General features: G+C 39.5%; 1 protein-coding gene across 2 annotated transcripts in view; it reads left to right on the top strand.

Moving 5' to 3' along the window:
* NFATC3 (nuclear factor of activated T cells 3) overlaps window positions 1-20,367 on the top strand; it is a 116,266-nt gene that overhangs the window by 36,454 nt on the left and 59,445 nt on the right. For both annotated transcript variants that reach the window (XM_080645668.1, XM_080645669.1), the window contains exons 2-3: window positions 11,328-12,465; window positions 15,445-15,607. In XM_080645668.1, coding sequence (XP_080501794.1) covers window positions 11,328-12,465; window positions 15,445-15,607 — 1,301 coding nt within the window. The remainder of the gene's footprint in view (window positions 1-11,327; window positions 12,466-15,444; window positions 15,608-20,367) is intronic.

The raw sequence follows: 20,367 nt of genomic DNA, 5'->3' as shown, positions 1-20,367 counted from the left end.
GTGTGTGGAGGAGGAGGCAGCCAATCAGTGATTATCACTCATGATTAATGTTTCTCACTCTCTCTCTCTCCCTTCCTTTCTAAAATCAATAAAAAAAATATTAAAAAAACACACCAAAAAGACCCCACCCATCACCATTAAGTTACCAACTATCACTAATCCCTCCCACTCCACCTCCTGTTCTGACTTCTAATCTGCTTTCTGTCTCTATGATTTTGACTATTTAGATACATCATATAAAAGGCAAAAGGCATCATACAATATGTGACCTTTTTGTCTGGCTTCTTTCCCTTAGCATGGTGTTTTCCAGGTTCACTAGGTTGCAGCATCTGTCCATATTGTATATATGCACCATAATTTGCTTCCCCATCCATCTATTGATGGACATTTGGGTTGTTTCTACCTTTTGGCTATTATGGATAATGTTGCTATAAACATTTTAGTAGTTTTCTGTGATGACATGTCTGCATTCTCTTGGGAGTATATGTATGGTAGAGGTGGAATTGCTGGGTCCTATGCTAATTATATGTTTAATATTTTGAGGCACTGTCAAACTGTTTCGCTGCACCATTTTACTTTGTCACCACTAATGTATAAGGGTTGCTATTTCTCCACATCCTCACCAACTCTTATTTTCTGTGTGTGTGTGTGTATGTTTTAAATTAAAGTCATCCTAGTGAGTGTAAAATGGTATCTCTTTGTGGTTTGATTTGCATTTCCTTAATGACCAACCAGTGTCTTTGAACATCACTTCATGTGCTGTTCACAATTCATATATCTTCTTTAGAGAAATGTCTGTTTAAGTCCTTTTCCCATTTTTTAAATTGGATTATCTTTTTGTTGTTGAACTGTAAGAGTTCTTTATATATTCTGATAATTATATATTAGATATGTGATTTGCGAATATTTTCTGCCATTTTCTGGGTTGTCTTCACTTTCCTTTTTTTACATTGAATTTATTGGGGTGACACTGGTTAACAAAAATATACAGGTTTCAGGTGCACAATTCTACAACACATCATCTGTACATAGTATTGTGTGTTTATCACCCCAAGTCAGGTCTCCTCCATCATCATTTATACCACCTACTAGTGGCCAAGTGCAGGGATTTGTGCACATTGAAAGGAAATTAATTAGAAGAAATATTTTAATATCTCTGTTCGCCCTTCCTCTATAATAGAAATGTCAACCAAATTCACGAGTGACAATGACAGATCGAAACACATGTGTGCAATTGGTGCCAGCAAGAGCTTTCTATGTATCGCACATGTGTGAGTCAACTTAGCCTTTTATAGATATAGAATAAACTTGCTTAATGAGACCTGCTTTCTGATGTAGCTAAACTTTTTCCAGCACAGTGAAGCACCCCAACTTCTCTTTCAGATAATTGTCAGCAACACAGCAGTAAATATCAACATGAAGCAGATTATCATTGTAGATCACGCAGAGAGAACAAAGGGTAAAATATTTAACTGCAGCAGTGTTTGACTATATTTTGCAGAGTGAGAAAACCTAAAGTCATTTTCAAGGTCTACCATTTCCTACTTCTGTTCAGTTGGGTCAAGTTTCTAAGCTTTCTAAATCTCCATTTTCTGGCTAATGAAAAGAAAATAGGATCCCATCGAGTCTCCTTTCTACATACTTCAGGACTTCTGTGAGGATCAAATGAGATGAGGCACGGGAAAACGCTTCGCAGACATTTGGTTAAAGTGTAAAATGTTTCCACCTGGCTATAAAGCAAGTTGTGTTCCTGGGCTGAAGAAACTCCAAGGAGGCTAGTCGTCGCTAGGGAGAGAAAGCTCTGGGCATTGCTACATGACGTCATTACCCGGTGCCCACAGTGACCGTTTCTGGGCTGGGCTGGGCTGTGGACCGCAATTTGTGGTATAGGGTCTTGGCAGCGTCGGCTGCGATTTGGTGGGCTGTTGCGCCGGGGTGGTGGTGGGGCCTATGTCCCACTTGGGGGAAGCCTAGTGTTGCTTTGTGGGCACCAGGTCCATGGTGCTGTTTCTCTGTAAATGGGCAGTGCGCATCACGGCAGCTTCTGTGTTGAGTGCCTGCCCCCTGGTGGTCAGTGTGTGTCATAGTGACAGGTTGGAGAGTTGGACACTTAGCATATTAGCCTTTTATATACATACTAGAGGCCAAGTGCACAAAATTAGTGCACTCGAGCGGGGGGTGTCCCTCAGCCTGGCCTGCGCCCTCTCACAGTCCGGGAGCCCTTGGGGGATGTCTGACTGATGACTCCTCTGGGGAGCGGGCCTAAGCTGGCAGTTGGACATTCTTAGCGCTGTCATGGAGGCAGGAGAGGCTCCCACCACTGCTGCTGTGCTCGCCAGCCATGAGCCTGGCTTCTGGTGCACTGACCACCAGGGGGCGGCTCCTGCATTGAGTGTCTGCCCCCTGGTGGTCAGTGTGCATCATAGTGACCGGTCGTTTCACCGTTCGGTTGATTTGCATATTAGCCTTTTGTTATATAGGACTAGAGGCCCAATGCACGAAATTCGTGCAAAGGGCTCGGCCCTCACAGCCCCGGCTACCTCAGCCGCCCCTCACAGCCCCTCGCAGCCTCAGCTGCCCCTTGCAGCCCCTTGCAGCCTCAGCCGGCTTTTGCAGCCTCAGCTGGCCCTCCCAGCCCCAGCTTGGTCCAGAAGGTTGTTCTGCTTCAGTCTAATTAGCATATTAGCTCTTTATTATAGATAGATAGATAGATAGATACCCTCCTCCATCCATTCCATTCCCCACAATCACCACACTGTTGTCTGTCTTCACTTTCTTGATAGTACCATTTGATGCACAAACGTTTTTAATTTTTATGAAATCCATTTTATCTAGTTTTATTTTGTTGCTCATGCTTCTAGTATCAAATCTAAGAATCCCATAGCCAAGTCTGAGGTCATGAAGGTACATACCTATACTAGTATTTTCTTCTAAGAGTTTCATGATTTTTACCTCATATATAGCTCATTGGTCTATTTTGGGATAATTTTTATATAAGATATGAGATGGACAGGTTCAACTTCATTCTTTTGTATGTGGTTATCCAGTTGTCCCAGCATTGTTTGTTGAAGGGACTATTCTTTCCCCCATTGAATTGTCTTAGCACTCTTGTAAAAAATAGTTGGCCATAGATGTTTTGGGTTTATTTCTGGACTCTCAGTTCTGTTCCATTAGTCTATATATCAATCATTATATGCCAACACCACACTGTTTTGATTACTGTAGCTTTGTAGTAAGTTTTGAATTGTGAAGTGTGAGTTGTCTTTCTTTGTTGTTGTTGTTTTCAATATTATTTTAGCTGTTTTGGGCCCCTTTCAGTTCCATATAAATTTGTGGATTGGTCTTTCCATTTCTGCAGAAAAACCCATAGAAATTTTAATAGGAATTGCATTGACTCTGCTTTGTGGAATATTGCAGTGTTGACAATATTAAGACTTACAATCCATGAACAAGAGAAATCTTATTATTTATTTAGGTCTTTAATTTTTTTCAGCAATATTTTGTAGTTTTTAGTATACAAGCTTTTTACTTCCTTGGTTAAATTTATTCGTAAGTATTGTATTCTGTTGAGGCTATTGCAAATAGAATTGTTTTCTTAATTTCCTTTTTTGATTGTTCATTGTTGATGTGTAAAAGCACAGTTGAATTTTATGTGTTTTATCTTCTACCCTGCAACTTTCCTGAATTCATTTATCAGCTTTGGTTGTGTTTTATGGATTGTATGAGACTTTCTATATATAGAATCATGTATCTGCAAATAGAAATAGTTTTACTTCTTTCTTCCTTAATAATTTGGATGTGTTTTATTTGTTCTTATTGCCTAATTGTTCTGGCTAGGACTTTCTAGTACAATATTGAAAGGTGCCATCTTCTTGTTCTTTATCTTAGGGGAAAGCTTTCAGTTTTTCACCATTAAGTATGATGTTAGCTGTGGGTTTTTCATAAATGCCGTTGATAATTTTAAGGACATTCCTTTCTATTCCTAGTATACTGAGGTTTTTTTGTTTTATTTAAATCACGAAAGAGTGTTGAGTTCTGTCAAATATTTTTTTGTGTGTCAATTCATATGATCATGTGTTTTTCCCCTTCTTTCTAGTAATGTGGTAATTTTTATGTATTGAACCACCCTTTCATTCCTGGGATAAATTCTATTTGGCCCTTTTAATGTGCTATTGGCCCTTTTAATGTGCTGTGAAGTTAGAACTGTGTCATTACAATTTGTGTTCCAGGTAGTAGTGGGAAGCAGTATCTCCCACAGTTACTCAACTCTATACTTGTGTGAAAGTAACTGTAGACCATACATAAACAAATGAACATGGTGATGTTCCAATAAAAATTTATTTGTGGACCCAGAATTTGAATTTCACATCATTTTGTGTCATGGAACAGTATTATTTTAATCTTTTTTCAACTATTTGAAACCATCCTTAATTATATGAGGATGTAAGAATAACAGGTAATAACTGAGGTTTGGCCTGTGAGCTGTATTTTGCCAACCCCTGCTTTATTGTGTAAAATCATACATAGACAACTTCTGTTGTCCAGATTACTTGCATGCTTGCATGAGGCCCCCCGGTGCTAAAGGAACACAGAACAAATAAATCTTGAGATGGTCAAATTTCTAAAGTACCATGAATTTGAGAAGTCTAGAGTTGGGAATCTGGGCCTAGGAATGTTTATCATAGTGAGATTATAATAGCTACTTAGGGAAAAGATGAAGCAGCATTCCCCCACATTTTGTATTTCGATATTTACAATGCTTTAGGACATCATTCTGATTCAGAATATGTTTGCTTCATCTAAAGTTTACTTGGTGGAAGGGTATGGATTTCGGCATCAAACACTGAAATGACATTGGTACGATAATTATGTTTTAATGAAACTATAGTCTTTCAAGAATGACTTCCTTTCACCCTTCTTTTTTTACTCAAAGGGTTGAAGTTTAATAAATTAATAATTTTTGCTACTTTATCAAGTAACATTCTTAAATGAAACTTGATTTTTATGTTTTAACTGCAAGTGTGTGGTGGCAAAGAATTCAGTGACTGCTAAGAATTCAGAGTTGGGTGTTGTCCTCCTTTGAACTAAGGTGACACCATTTTTTAAAAATTGTGATAAAATATACATAACATAAAATTGACCAGCTTAACAGTTTTTTGTTTGTTTGTTTGTTTGTTTTTGTTATACTCACCAGAGGACATTTTCTCCATTATTTAGAGAGAGTGGAAGGGAGAGGGAGAGTTATAGAGAAACATTGATGTGAGAGAGACATATCGATTGGTTGCCTCCCACATGCACCCCAACTGGGGCTGGGGATTGAAACTGCGGGCTGACGCTCTAACCATTGAGAAGCACAGGCCAGGGCTCTCTCATCTATAATAATAAAAGTGTAATATGCTAATTAGACCGGACAGCCGAATGACCTTCTGGATGACCTTCCTGACGAAGCCAGAGCTGCGAGGGCCAAGCCCCTTGCACGAATTTCATGTATTGGGCCTCTAGTTTTCTTATAATAGTTCAGGCCCCAAATCTGACTTCTCCCTTGCTCACATCCAATTCATTGGCAAGTTGTCAGCTCTACCTTAATAATAATAAAAAACACTTCATTTCTTACTGCTTTTCTGTTTTTACAAACCATCACCACCCAGGTCCTATGCTCTATTATTTTGTATGTGGATTATTGCAATAGTCTTTTAAATGTATATCAGATCATGACATTCCTTTGTTTAGAACCCTACAGTGGGTTCTAATATAAACCATTCATTCTACTGGTTTATGAGGCCTTACTTGACTAGCTAGTGCCCCCCCCCACATCCCCATCTCTCTCTTTTTTTTTTAATATACTTTATTGATTTCTTATAGAGAGGAAGGGAGAGGGATAGAGAGTTAGAAACATCAATGAGAGAGAAACATCAATCAGCTGCCTCCTGTACACCATCAATCAGCTGCCTCCTGTACACCGCCCCCCCCCCCCCCCCGCCCGCCGGGATGTGCCCGCAACCAAGGTACATGCCCTGACCGAAATTGATCCCGGGACCCTTCATTATGCAGGCCAACGCTCTATCCACTGAGCTAAACCTGTCAGGGCCATCCCCATCTCTTATCATTCTAACCCCTCAATTTTATTCCTACATGCTTTTTTGTTTTTTAAATATATTTTTTATTGATTTTTAGAGAGAGGAAGGGAGAAGGATAGAGAAATAGAAACATCAATGAGAGAGAAACATCGATTGACTGCCTCCTGTATGCCCCCTACTGGGGATCGAACCTGCAACCCAGGCATATGCCTCACGGATAATTGAACCAGTGACCTCTTTGTTCATGGGTCAATGCTCAACTACTGAGCCACACCGGTTGGGCCCCACTGACTTTCTTGCTTTTTCTCACATACTCCAAAACTACTCTAGCCTCCATCTTTAGGCCTTTGCACACACTATTTCCTCTACTTGTAGTGTTCTTCCCCTACATTTTGTATAGCTCAGTTCCAAATATCCTTTTTTTTTTTTTTAATATATTTTATTGATATTTTACAGAGAGGAAGGGAGAGGGATAGAGAGCTAGAAACATCGATGAGAGAGAGACATCGATCAGCTGCCTCCTGCACACCTCCCACTGGGGATGTGCCCGCAACCAAGGTACATGCCCTTGACCGGAATCGAACCCGGGACCCTTCAGTCCGCAGGCCGACGCTCTATCCACTGAGCCAAACCGGTTTCGGCCCAAATATCCTTTTGATAGCTCCTCAAATACTGGAGAAAGAGCCTTTCCAGACTTCCATATCTAAAACAACTTTCTCTCATCCTCTTACTTTATTCACGTTACCCTATTTTATTTTTCCTTAAATCAGATGTCACCACCTGACATATGTTACTAGGATGTAAGTTCTGTGAGGTTGGGGACTTTGTTTTGTGTACTCTTGTACACATTCCTGTTTTCAGTGTCAAGAACATAACAACTATTAGGGGCTGCTAAAAAAAATAACTATTAAGTAAATGATCACATTGCTTCTTGTTTAGGACAAATACACATATATGGTTGAAGTGAATAGCACAAAGTTAGCACCCCAAAAAGTGGAATAATGTGAATGTAGAAAGAAACTGATTTCTTGGTGATTTTGTTCAACTGATGAAATATCCAATTCTGGAGCTGTCCTACCTTTGGACCTCTTGTTATATTGGATAATAAGTAACCACTCCCATCCCCCCTTTTCAGCTACTTTGAATTGGGTTTTCTGGTTCTTTGACGCCTAGAAACACCACAGTTCATATAGAGCTATTTTACTACTAAATTTAAAAATAACATCTTGGTTGGAGAAACTGATGTAAGACTGATCCCCTCTCTCCCTGCTAGTGCTCCTGTTTTTTCTCCCTCTCCCCCTCTCCCCCTCTCCCCCTACTAGTGCTCCTGTTTCTTGCTGGCTCTGTGATCTGCACTTGGCATACACCTCTATACTCACTCATTGGCCCTCGAAGCTGTATGGCCCATGGCCATGGGGACCCCACAGACAATGGACACAAGCTAACCTAGTGAGATGCTGTATTGAACTGTGCAAATATGGAGCGGAAACTCTGGGCACTGGCTTTGATCTTAGCCCTGTTGAAGACAAAATGGGACCTTTTCCATGGCAGGACAGAGGGAGATGGGATCTTAGAAACTCGGGGGTTTAATTCCACAGAAATAAAGCTTTCCACAATGCCTCATCCTCCCATGGTGGCCTCAAGAAATTCTTATTCCCATGACACCCCAAGAGCTCCACTTCCACCAGCAACAGGTGGGGACATGGAGAGCACCCCATCGATAACACCTTCCCCTTTTTCACCCAGTTTCCCAACTCCCCTCCCCTCTGGTAACTATCAGTCTCTTCTCTGTCTGTGAGTCTGTTTCAATTTTGTTTGCTTATTTTGTCCTTTATATTCCACATATAAGTGAAATCATATGGTATTTGTCTTTCTCTTGTTTCGCTTAGCATAATACTGCCTAGGTCCATCCATTTTGTTGCAAATGGTAAGACTTCATTCTTTTTTATAGCTGAGTAATATTCCATTGTATATATGTGCTACAACTTTTTTTTTTTTAAAGAATAGTTTGTTGATTTTTTTTTAGAGAGAAAGGAAGGGAGAGGAAGAGAATGAGAGAAACATCAATGTGAGAGTGTAATGATCTGCTGACTCCTGCACACGCCCTACCTAGGATCAAGCCTGCAACCCAGTCTTGTGTCCTTGATTGGGAATTGAACCAGCAGCCTTTTGGTGCATGGGATGATGCCCAAGCAACTGAACCACACCGACTTGTCTTTTGATGGGCACTTGGGTTGCTTCCTTATGTGATACTTGACTCTTGACATTTTACATGGCCTTGAAAATTGTTTAGAAACTTTTTATAAAGCTCAATAAAATATAAAAAATATCAAAAGACAGTGGTGAACACACAATACAATATACAGATGATGTATTATAGAATTGTATACCTGAAACCTATATCATTTCATTAACCAATGTCAGTTAGCTCATTAAATTCAACAAGAAAGTAAGAAAAACATTGAAAGACAAAGTTGTATGTTTTAAAGGCAAAACAAATCTAGACTGTTAGAAGTTAATATATAGTGTTATTTTTGGTGGCGAGGTGATGACTTAGAAGAGAGCCAAAAAGGAGCTTCTGGGATGTTCATATTCCTTTTTTTTTTTTTTTTTTTTTTTAAGGGGGCTGTTACAGGGTGTGTCTGTTAGTGAAAATTTATCAAGCTGAATACTTGTGTGCACTTTTATGTATATATCTTGTACTTCAATAAAAGGTTAGAAAAAACTTAAAGCAATGTTACTATCACAACTATATAAAATATATACCTATGTAGATCAAGACATGTATGAAAATGTTAACTGTTAGGTGATAGCCTGTGTTTACAATTTTCTTTAATGATTTTCTTACAGTCAGATAAGTAAATTTTTATTTTTAAAAACATTTTAATTGGGATAAAATTTACATAATATTATGTTCTCTATTTTATAGCAGCTTTATTAAAATATAATTAATATACCATACAGTTCACCCATTGAAATGTACAATTCAGCCCTAACCAGTTTGGCTCAGTGGATAGAGCGTCGACCTGTGGACTGAAGGGTCCCAGGTTCGATTCCGGTCAAGGGCATGTACATTGCTTGTGGGGCACATCCCAGTAGGGGGTGTGCAGGAGGCAGCTGATCGTTGTTTCTCTCGCATCAATGTTTCTAACTATCCCTCACCCTTCCTCTCTGTAAAAAATCAATAAAATATATTAAAAAAAATAACATGTACAATTCAGCAGTTTTTAGTATATTCACAGATTAGTGCAACCATTATCACAATCAATGTTAGAACATTTTCATTACTCCCGAAAGATACCCAATGTCCATTAGTAGTCACTCCCCATTTTTTCCAAACCTCTTCTTTGTGGTTGTTTATTTTTTAAAAATATATTTTTTTATTGATTTCAGAGAGAAGGGAGAGGGAGAGATATAGAAACATCAATGATGAGAAAGAATCATTCATTGATCGGCTGCCTTCTGCACGCCCCCTACTGGGGATCGAGCCCACAACCCAGGCATGTGCCCTTGGCCGGAATCGAACCTGGGACCCTTCAGTCCATGGACTGATGCTCTATCCACTGAGCCAAACGGGTTAGGGCTGTTGTTTATTTTTTAATAACTCTTTCCTCTAGCTTTTTATCCCAGTCAAATAGGGGTTTACTACTTTGGAGCTCTGACTTTCTCTTTCTCTTGATTCAGTAAGTATTGTGAGTAGTATACTTTTAAAAATTCAATTTAATATTTTAGAGTTAAAAAATAAAATATAGCATACCCATCTTAAATTTTAAAAAGGGAAAGACAGGGTAATTGTCATGTATTGAGTTCTTACTGTTAGTCATTGTATTAGGTTGCTTGTCTTAAAAACAGTCCTGTGTGTTTCCAATGATACTCTACTTATCTCATGTCAGTTTAATAGAAAAAACAGCCTCAGAAATCTAGGACTTACGGAAATAGTTAAATAGTAGGATGCTGGCTAATCATAGCAACACCAGAAGTCTAAAGATGGGGGTACTAATGTAATAAAACAATGTGATCTTGAGTACTTTTGAGAAGAGGTGATGTGTCACTCTGTTGTATCTATGAACAGTTTTATCTTTGGTTTCCCAATGATGATCTCTTTGGAAAAAGTGAAGGTATTCAACCAGTACTTTATACTAGGGCTTAGTACTTCTGCCTCTGTGAAAATGGATAATAATTACTTTTTCCTAAAAGTGACATTGCAAAATATCCTTATTGCTGCAAAACACTCTCAGTAGCTAATTTACCAGGAGCTGTTTAGTGTTAAATACTCCAGCAAGGGGTGCATTTAAAAAGTTCTGTCCTTATTAGGATTGCTTTAACAATCAATCGTAAATTAAAGCTCCAGTGAATTATTTTCTAGTTGAGATAAATGACCCAGTGGCATCACAGGACTTTCATAACCTGGTCTGCTGTGACCAAAGGTATGAATCTTGATGGTGTGACTGTGGAAGAAAAAGCTGTCACTGTTAATCATAAAATTTCCTTAACACAAAGAAAAGTTATGAATTTTACTGCAAGGAAACTAAGGCCTTGGAGAGATTAAGTGATTTGATTAAGAGCTCACTGTTAATGTCATAGGTAGACTAGAGTCTTGATCTCCTGAGTTGCGTCCATAATTCTTTTCATGAATAAACTTAATGTGTATACTTTACAACTAAAAACCTTTCAAAGACTCAGTTTTATTCTTTACTCTGTTTTAGCCTACAGACTCCAGATGAGGCTGAATTTGTATGATTATATCATTCTATAATTCTATGAATATTTTTTAGAATTACAAATATGATTTTTTTTGGTAAAGCATTTATTGTTTTCAGATTCTCATTTTAGGAAGTGTGGAAATAGAAAAACATTATATACATATCTATGGAAATAACCAGTACATTTGGTTAAACATACCACTCTTGATTTTTAGAGAGAAAGGAAGGGAGAAAGAGAAACATCTACGTGAAAGTGAAACATCTATTGGCTGCCTCCTGCACACCCCTACAGGGGATTGAGGCCAAAACCCAGGCATATGCCCTGACCAGGAGTCCAACCAGTGACCTTTTGGTCCATGAGATGACATTCAACCAACTGAGCTACATCAGCTAGGTCCACACACCACTCTTAATGGAGCTAATGTACTCCTATGTCCCCCTTTTCTCTCTCAAGATTATTATTATTTACTTTCTCATCTAGTAATTTATACATCTAAATTTTCTAATTTCTTGTTTTGTTGATTTTTTTTTTGCTTCCCCTTCATAGATCTTGAACCAGATGATTGTGCATCCATTTACATCTTTAATGTAGATCCACCTCCATCTACTTTAAACTCACCACTTTGCTTACCACATCATGGATTACCGTCTCACCCTTCTGTTTTGTCATCATCGTTTCAGCTCCAAGGTCACAAAAACTATGAAGGAACTTGTGAGATTCCAGAATCTAAATACAGCCCATTAGGTGGTCCCAAACCCTTTGAGTGCCCAAGTATTCAAATCACATCCATCTCTCCTAACTGTCATCAAGAAGTAGATGCTCATGAAGATGACCTACACATAAATGACCCAGAAAAGGAATATTTGGAAAGACCTTCTAGAGATCATCTCTATCTTCCTCTTGAGCCATCTTACCGGGAGTCTTCCCTTAGTCCTAGTCCTGCCAGCAGCATCTCTTCTAGAAGCTGGTTCTCAGATGCATCTTCTTGTGAATCTCTTTCACATATTTATGATGATGTGGATTCAGAATTGAATGAAGCTGCTGCCCGATTTACTCTTGGATCCCCTCTGACTTCTCCTGGTGGCTCTCCAGGGGGCTGCCCTGGAGAAGAATCCTGGCATCAACAATATGGACTTGGACACTCTCTGTCACCCAGGCAATCTCCTTGCCACTCTCCTAGATCTAGTATCACTGATGAGAATTGGCTGAGCCCCAGGCCAGCCTCAGGACCCTCATCAAGGCCTACTTCCCCCTGTGGGAAACGGCGACACTCTAGTGCTGAGGTTTGTTATGCTGGGTCCCTTTCACCCCATCACTCACCTGTTCCTTCTCCTGGTCACTCCCCCAGGGGAAGTGTAACAGAAGATACCTGGCTCAATGCTTCTGTCCAGGGTGGATCAGGCCTTGGTCCAGCACTTCTTCCACCATTTCAGTACTATGTAGAGACTGATATCCCTCTAAAAACAAGGAAGACTTCTGAAGATCAAGCTACTGTACTACCAGGAAACTTAGAGCTCTGTTCAGATGACCAAGGGAATTTATCACCATCCCGGGAGACTTCAATAGATGATGGACTTGGATCTCAGTATCCTTTAAAAAAAGATTCATCTGGTGACCACTTTCTTTCAGTTCCTTCACCCTTTACCTGGAGCAAACCCAAGCCTGGCCACACCCCTATATTTCGGTGAGTTGATGAAATGGTTGCCTGTCATTCATACTTAAGGATTATTGGTGGCATGTAAACTACATTATCTATATGGAATGGTTTGACCATTTTTTCTTCTCTTTTATGTTTTTTGTTTCTTCCAGACAAATAACTTAAAGTCTGCATTTATTTTCTTCTGAGTCTTGAAAGTATCTTTAGATAGGCTAAAGTTATAATTTAAAGTGTGTAGATAATGAACTGTAAATAACAAATTACATTTAAGAATCCCTAGGAGGAATTTTTTTTTTAATTTATTGATTTTTAGAGAGAGAGAAGAAGGGGGGAGAGAGGGAGAGACAGAAACAGAGAGAAAGAGAGAGAGAGACATTGTTTGTTGTTTCACTTATTTATGCATTTATTGGTTGTTTCTTGTATGTGCCCTGAACAGGGATCGAATCTGCAACCTTGGCCATATTGGGACAACGCTCTAACCAACTGAGCTACCAGGCCAGGGCTAGAAGGAATTTTCTTATCTAAAAAAGGTTTTTGTAAAAGATAGATTATAGTATGAATTAAGTTACTAGTAAAATTAATTGGGAATAAGCTTTTTATATATATATTTTTTAAATATATTTTATTGATATTTCACAGAGAGGAAGGGAGAGGGATAGAGAGCTAGAAACATCGATGAGAGAGAAACATCGATCAGCTGCCTCCTGCACACCTCCCACTGGGGATGTGCCCGCAACCAAGGTACATGCCCTTGACCAGAATCGAACCCAGGACCTTTCAGTCCGCAGGCCGACGCTCTATCCACTGAGCCAAACCGGTTTCGGCAGCTTTTTATATTTTTAAGAGTTCAATATACAAATGAAATTTGCCTTTTCATATTTGTGGCAAGTGGTTTTTTTTTTTACCCTAATTTTTGTCTTTTAACTTCATAAATTTGTGATTTTTTTTCACTGTGTAGAGGAATTTTAAAATTTTATGTATTCAGATTTATGGATTTTGAGTTTTGTGTTATATTTGAAAGCCTTACTCCACTCTAAAATAATTTAATGATAGATAAAAATCGAATTTTCACATGTTTCTAATAGTTTTTATATGTATAATATATGCATGTAACATAATATATATTTATATTATAAATATTTATAGTGTTTGTACTATGTATTGTATTTGTAAATTTTATATGTGTATATATATATAGACTCTTGAGTCCAGCTAAGGACTAAAGAATAGTGTAATGACTTTATTTTCCAAATGGCTAATCAGTCATAACAATACCACTTATAGAATCTTTCTAGTATATAATTGATTAGAAAAAACAACTTTACCATGTATTAAATCACCACATAGAGTTGGGTTTGTTTACTTTGTTCAAAAAGCTTTTTCATTGGTATGAATGTTTGTTTATGTATCCAGATCTTTAGAAAAATATAATGTAAAATTATAGTTCTGAAGATACCTTTGAGATTATCACTCTGCTTCTGAAAATAATCTTAATCTTATTAGGCGTTTGTTTAAGTCTGTAGAACAACTGCAGAAACTAGCTGAGAATAATAAAAATTAATACTGTTGAGTTACATAGTACCCCGTAAAGCTAGACTGAGGACAGTCAAGAATCAATGAAATAATTTAGAAATTTACAGTAGGAATAATAGCATTTTAGAAGGTAGAAGAGACCTTAAAAGTCCCATACCAATCATTGAGAAGATATTACTTTTAAAAAATATATACACTGAGTGGCCAGATTATATGATCTCTGAACGCATAATAATCTGGCCACTCAGTATATATCCTATATAATAAAAGGCTAATATGCAAATTGTCCCCTCGACCAGGAGTTTGGCCAGCAGGCAGGCCAGCCAACCGCCCATGTCCCCTCTCCCTGGTCAGGCCGGCCGGACCACCCCCCCCCATGCACGAATTTGTGCACTGGGCTTCTAACACACGTGCGCGCGCGCGCGCGCGCACACACACACACACACACACACACACACACACACACACACTGAGTGGCCAGATTATTATGCATTCAGAGATCATAATAATCTGGCCACTCAGTGTATTTAAGAGAGCATGGGAGAAGGAGAGAGAGATAGAAACATCAATGAAGAGAGAGAGTCATTGATCGGCTGCCTCCTGCAACCCCAAACTGGGGATCGAGCCTGCAGCCCAGACATGTGCCCTGACTGGGAATCGAACCATGACCTCCTGGTTTATAGGTCACGCCAGCCGGGCGAGAAGATATTACTTTAATACAAATCATACTGGCTTTGGGTTCATTAACATTTGACCTGTAGCTATATAAGTTGTTTCTTTTCCGATTCTGTATTTTCAATGTTAGTATATCTAAATGAACCTGTAGCCCTTTGAGCTGTTGAAATTATCTTACTGATCATTTGAGATGCTGCAGTGATAGGCCTTGTATTTTTAAAGCCAGGTATGTACTAAAATAAAAAATTTACCTCAAACTGCAGTACATTGCTAATTATAATCAATATTTCAGAGAGACAGGGTAAAGAGCAATAGGAAGGAAATGAGGGGAGCCACATGAATAGTAGACTGACTTTTATAGCCTGACACCAGGGAGGGGGACATATATCCTGAGACACAGGGGCCTCTGAATCCTTGGAGAGATATTGATACATATACAGAGATGTGCATCTTTCTTTAAGAAATCAAATTATTATTTTTATTGTTTTTGTACTTATGCACACACAGTTGAGAAACAGTTATAGTTTTACAAGTGTTAGACTTTGTCCTTTTTTAAAAAATACAGGAAACTAAAGATGATAAAATCAATTTTATTCTTCAGGTTAAGAAGTGATCATTAAATTCATTATTTCTTAAACACCCACCATATAGGATGGTGTAACTTATTAAGTGAAGCTTTACTTGGGAATACTTTGTTTCCAAGACCACAGGAAGAAGTGTTGGTGCTGACAGGTGATTTGAATCACTGCTTGGCAATAATAGCATGGTGAAATGCGTCTTTCTGTGTTTTGTTTATAGCACATCTTCATTACCTCCACTAGACTGGCCTTTACCTACTCATTTTGGACAATGTGAACTGAAAATAGAAGTGCAACCTAAAACTCATCATCGAGCCCATTATGAAACTGAAGGTAGCCGAGGAGCAGTAAAAGCATCTACTGGTGGACACCCTGTTGTGAAGGTATGCAAATACCATACATCTGTTAATGATGAAGTCTATTCAGTTAGGTACTACTGAGCCTGGAGAGAGAAAATTCAAAACTAGAAAGCCTCTGTTGAGGTTTTATGTCCTTGTTGATATGGCAGCACTTCCACATGGAGGGTTTTTTTTGTGTGTTTTATTTTTGCTAGGCTAAAAGATATTCCTCCTGGATCGACTCTGCACCTGGGGAAACTCTAGGGAAAAATTATTTTTAAAGAAATATTATTTATTACAGCAATTTAGAAAATCAAGTGAAAAAAATCACCAGAGTCTACTACTAGTTATTTTTGTGTATTTTCCCCGTTCCTCCTCCATATCTATTTATGTAGTTTCATTAACTATTTTTATTTATTTATCTTCGTTGTTGAGGGTATTACAGATGTCCCCTATTTTCCTCCCTTTACCTTCCTCCACCTGGTTCCTATCCCACCCCAGGCCGTCACTGCACTATTATCTGTGTCCATGAGTTATGCAAGTGATGATATTTTATATGATATTGTTATGTGTGCATTTTCACTTTGAAGCAGTTTATAGTATGCAAATTTAATTTTGTATTTTTAGTATCCCTACAATGTGTTGTCATGATTCTAATATATTGGAATCCCTTGCCCCTAAGTAATTTAGTAGAACTGATAATAGAACTACTCTTATTGAAGCTGCTCTAGTCTGTCCTATAGTGTCCTTCGGGCTTTAACCCCCCAGCTTTAGTTAAATTAAGCAAGCACAGACCTTTGCTATAGAAACGATACAGAAACATAACAAACAACTTGGCTTACTTTCTTTTATGAAGCAGAGGGTGGCCTGAAGAGAAGTGTACTGATACTAGAAGAATGTTTTTAGAGAGTAGTGTTAATATTAACAAGTATTTGTTTACTGCCTGTAACATAATGCTCCTCTGAAAATGGGATGGGATGATAGTCTAACTTATTTCATGTTCTTTTAAAATCTCCAAGATGCAAAGAAGAAGCCCTATTTTTCTTATGCAATAGTATGTACACTTGGAGCAGATGTTGGCCAAAATATATGTTATGAAATGTATTCCCTTTGAAATTTTATATGCATAATTACCTTCCCCTTTTACTGGTTCATTTTACTATCGAAGTGTAAAGGACAGGTGGCTTATGTCTTTACCAAGCAGGCATTAATGTGAGTCATCTAATATGACCAGGGTACTTTGGTATATAGTACTTACTGGTACGTTATGTGATATTTGGGTAACTTAATAGATAGCAATAAAATTTTTTATTTGTGTTCTTTATTTTAGATGTAACTACTTCATTTTGAACACCTACTTTGGTGGCTATAATTCTTATTTAAATAGTTTTATTGGCTAACCTCATGAGTTACTTTGCTCCAACTAGTTGTACTCCTATTCCAAAATTCGTTCATTCAACAATGATTGAATGCCTGTAATGTGGTAGGTACTACATACTAGGCTCTGGAGATGACAGGATGGATACTGTACCCTTCACAGTACTTAGGGGCAAGTGGTAAAATTATTGGTATTTAAGTTTTTCTACTAGATAAACAGTTGGTTCCATAGAATAATTTGTCCAATTTAGGATTAAATAAGAAAGAGTAAGAAAAAGCAGATAGGGCAGAAAGGAGTGGATAATCATGTATTAGCCATCAGTTTGGGGTAGTTCCCTGATCTTCCTTAACTTTATATACTTCATCTATAAACTGGAAAAAATGACATATACTCCACAGCAGTTTTAGAGTTAAATGAATAATTTAGTTAAAATAGTATATCACTCCTTTCTACCTTCACCTTTTCATCTCTTCAGAATTGTGGATAAATCTCATTCTGCTTTGTCTCTTATACATCTGCCTTCATACAAACCAAAAGAGAAAAATGGCTGAAGTTAACTTGTGTGCATATGCATACATATTTCCACACTCTTGCCATTTCTTCTTTAGTTATTGACTTATTTATACTTTATTTTGTATTGTTTCTTTATGGAATACTAGAGGCCCGGTGCATGAAAATTCATGCACTGGAGGGGGGCGCCCTCAGCTTGGCCTACCCCCTCTCACGGGGTGGGAGGCGACCCGGCAATCAGGGGAAGGTGATGCCCCATCACACCTCTGCTGCTGCCACTGCTGGCAGTGCAAGCCTCAGCTGGCCCTGGTTACCTGAGCCTCGGGTGGCCCTGAGCGGCTGGGCAGCTGCCATCTGAGGCTTGCCTGTGCCTTGGGCTGGCCCTGGTTGGCTGGGGGGCTGAGGGGACTGGGGGACTCTGGAGGCCTTGCCGCGCGCCTGCTGCCCTGGCGGGGCTGAGGGGACTGGGCACCGCCATCTTGTGGCTGTGGGCACTGCCATCTTTGAGGGCGTGGCAGCCAATTAGCATATTCCCTCCTTATTGGCTGTGGGTGCCACCATCTTTGAGGGTGTGGCAGTCAATTAGCATATTCCCTCCTAATTGGCTGTGGGCGTCACCATCTTTGCGACGGCATGAAGATCAATTAGCATATTCCCTCTTTATTAGATAGGATTTTCCATTTAATTAAAACTTTAATATATATTAACTTACTCCAAAATCTTACCTAATAATAGAGAAACATGTAAATTGACCGTACCTCCGTTACACCCACAGCCAATCAGAGTGAGTATGCAAATTAACCCAACAAAGATGGAGATTAATTTGCATACATACCTAGGTCCCAGGAACCTCCTCGGCACCCAGGTCACTCCCAGCCGGCCATCGGGCAGAGGCTTTAGGCTTGGGAAGGGGCCAAGCCTGCGATCGGAGGGGTGGGGGGGTCTCCCTTCCCAAGCCTAAAGCCTGGGGCGGAGGCTTTAGGCTTGGGAAGGGGCCGAGCCTGCAATCGGAGGTGCTGGGGAGGAGCCCTTTCCCAAGCCTAAAGCCTGGGGTGGAGGCTTTAGGCTTGGGCAGGGGCTGAGCCTGGGATAGGAGGGAAGGGGAAAAAATCAATGGAAACATATCCTCAGGTGAGGATAAAAAGAAAAATAAAGAAAGAAATGTCATATCCTCTGAAAGACACATGTTGAAAATGCTTAAAGAAAGTTGTCATTTTTTCATGGTGAAGGGACTGGAGTCCATGTTGATGAAAATACCTTGGCGGCTGCGGTGACTGGCATTGGCTGCAGCAATGGAGTGATGGGGCTGGCACCTTCCCCTGATCAGTCTGGTCACCTCCTGCAAAGGGAGGTCAGACTGCGGCTTAGGTCCACTCCCAATGGGAAGCGGGCCTAAGCCATCAGTAGAACATCCCCTGAGAGCTCCCAGTATGTGAGAGGGGGCAGGCTGGGCAGAGGGACCCCTCCCCGGTGCACGAATTTCATGCACGGGGCCCCTAGTATATATATAAAGGAATTACAACAGAAAATATTGATATATTTCTTGACCATATAAACATTTATGGAAAACTGTAACTTCCAGTTAAATATAGTAGGTTGAACACATGTTTATCTTTATTAGATACTAGAGGCCTGGTGCACGAATATGGTCCCTAGGCCTGGCTGGTGATCAGGGTCAATTGGGGCCATCCAGCTGCCAGCCAGGGCCTTTCTTTGTTCTGCACCACCCCCTGGTGGCGAGTGCATGTCATAGCGAGCGATTGAACTCCCTGTCTCCCGGTCAAACTCCTGTGGGGACACTTTGCATATTAGCCTTTTATATATATAGATTATATAACTGCATCTTTAAAAAAATATATTGTTATTGATTTCAGAGAGGAAGGGAGAGGGAGAAATAGAAACATCAAGGATGAGAGAGAATCATTGATCGCTGCCTCCTATATGCCTCCTACTGGGGATTGAGTCCGAAACCCCTGACATGTGCCCTGACCTGGAATTTAACTGGTGACCTCTTGGTTTATGGGTCAGTGCTCAACCACTGAGCAATACCAGCTGGGCTCAATAAACTGTTCTTAAAAAAAAAAAAAAGTCTCGGGGCGAGAGAGAGAGACATCAATGTGAGAGAGACACATCGATTGGTTGCCTCCCACATGCAACCCAGGTATGTGCCCTTGACTGGAATGGAACCCTTGTCACAGGTGCGAGGGCCAATGCTCTAACCATTGAACTACATCAGCCAAGGTCCACTAACTTCTTAAAGTTTAGTACATGCTACTTTGTTCTTTATTAAGTGTCACCTATATAATACTGGCTGAAGCAATAACATTCACTGTGGGTATTCCCATAATTGATCCTCAGTGAAAAGAGGGAAGGGGTAGAGTGGTGACCAAGAAAAGTTTTTGCCTTTTTGGAATTTACATGGTACTGAGGAAGACAGATAATAAACAAATGTATAATACACCTTTTAAGTGATCAGTTACTATAGAAAATAGTAAGCAGGATAAGGAGATAGAGATGTGGTATTTTAGACAGGGTGGTCTTCTCTAAGGAGCTGACCTTTGAGTACAGAGCTGAAGGAGTAAGGTAATATGAAGATGAGAGGGAATAATATTTCAGAGGAATAAAATATTAAGTGTGAAGGCCCTGAGGTTAGGAATGAGCCTGAGGAGTTCATGTAATAAGACCACAATGGCCAGAGCAGAGTGTGGAAGCAATAGAGTAGTAGAAGTAAGGCAACAAGTTAGCCAGGGCCTAAATCACATAGGCCTTGTAAATCATCATAGGACATTTGAATTTAGTTCTATGTGGAAAGAAGCCACCTGATAGTTCTGAGCAGGGGCTTGAAATCTTTCGGTTAAGATAAGTTTGTTCTGGCGCCTGGACAGAGAATAGGCTGTAGGGGAGCAAAAGTAAAAAC

The sequence above is a fragment of the Plecotus auritus genome (genome assembly GCF_963455305.1).
Source record: "Plecotus auritus genome assembly, chromosome: 10".
NCBI classification, from domain to species: domain Eukaryota; kingdom Metazoa; phylum Chordata; class Mammalia; order Chiroptera; family Vespertilionidae; genus Plecotus; species Plecotus auritus.
This window is presented reverse-complemented; position numbering and strand designations above follow the sequence as displayed.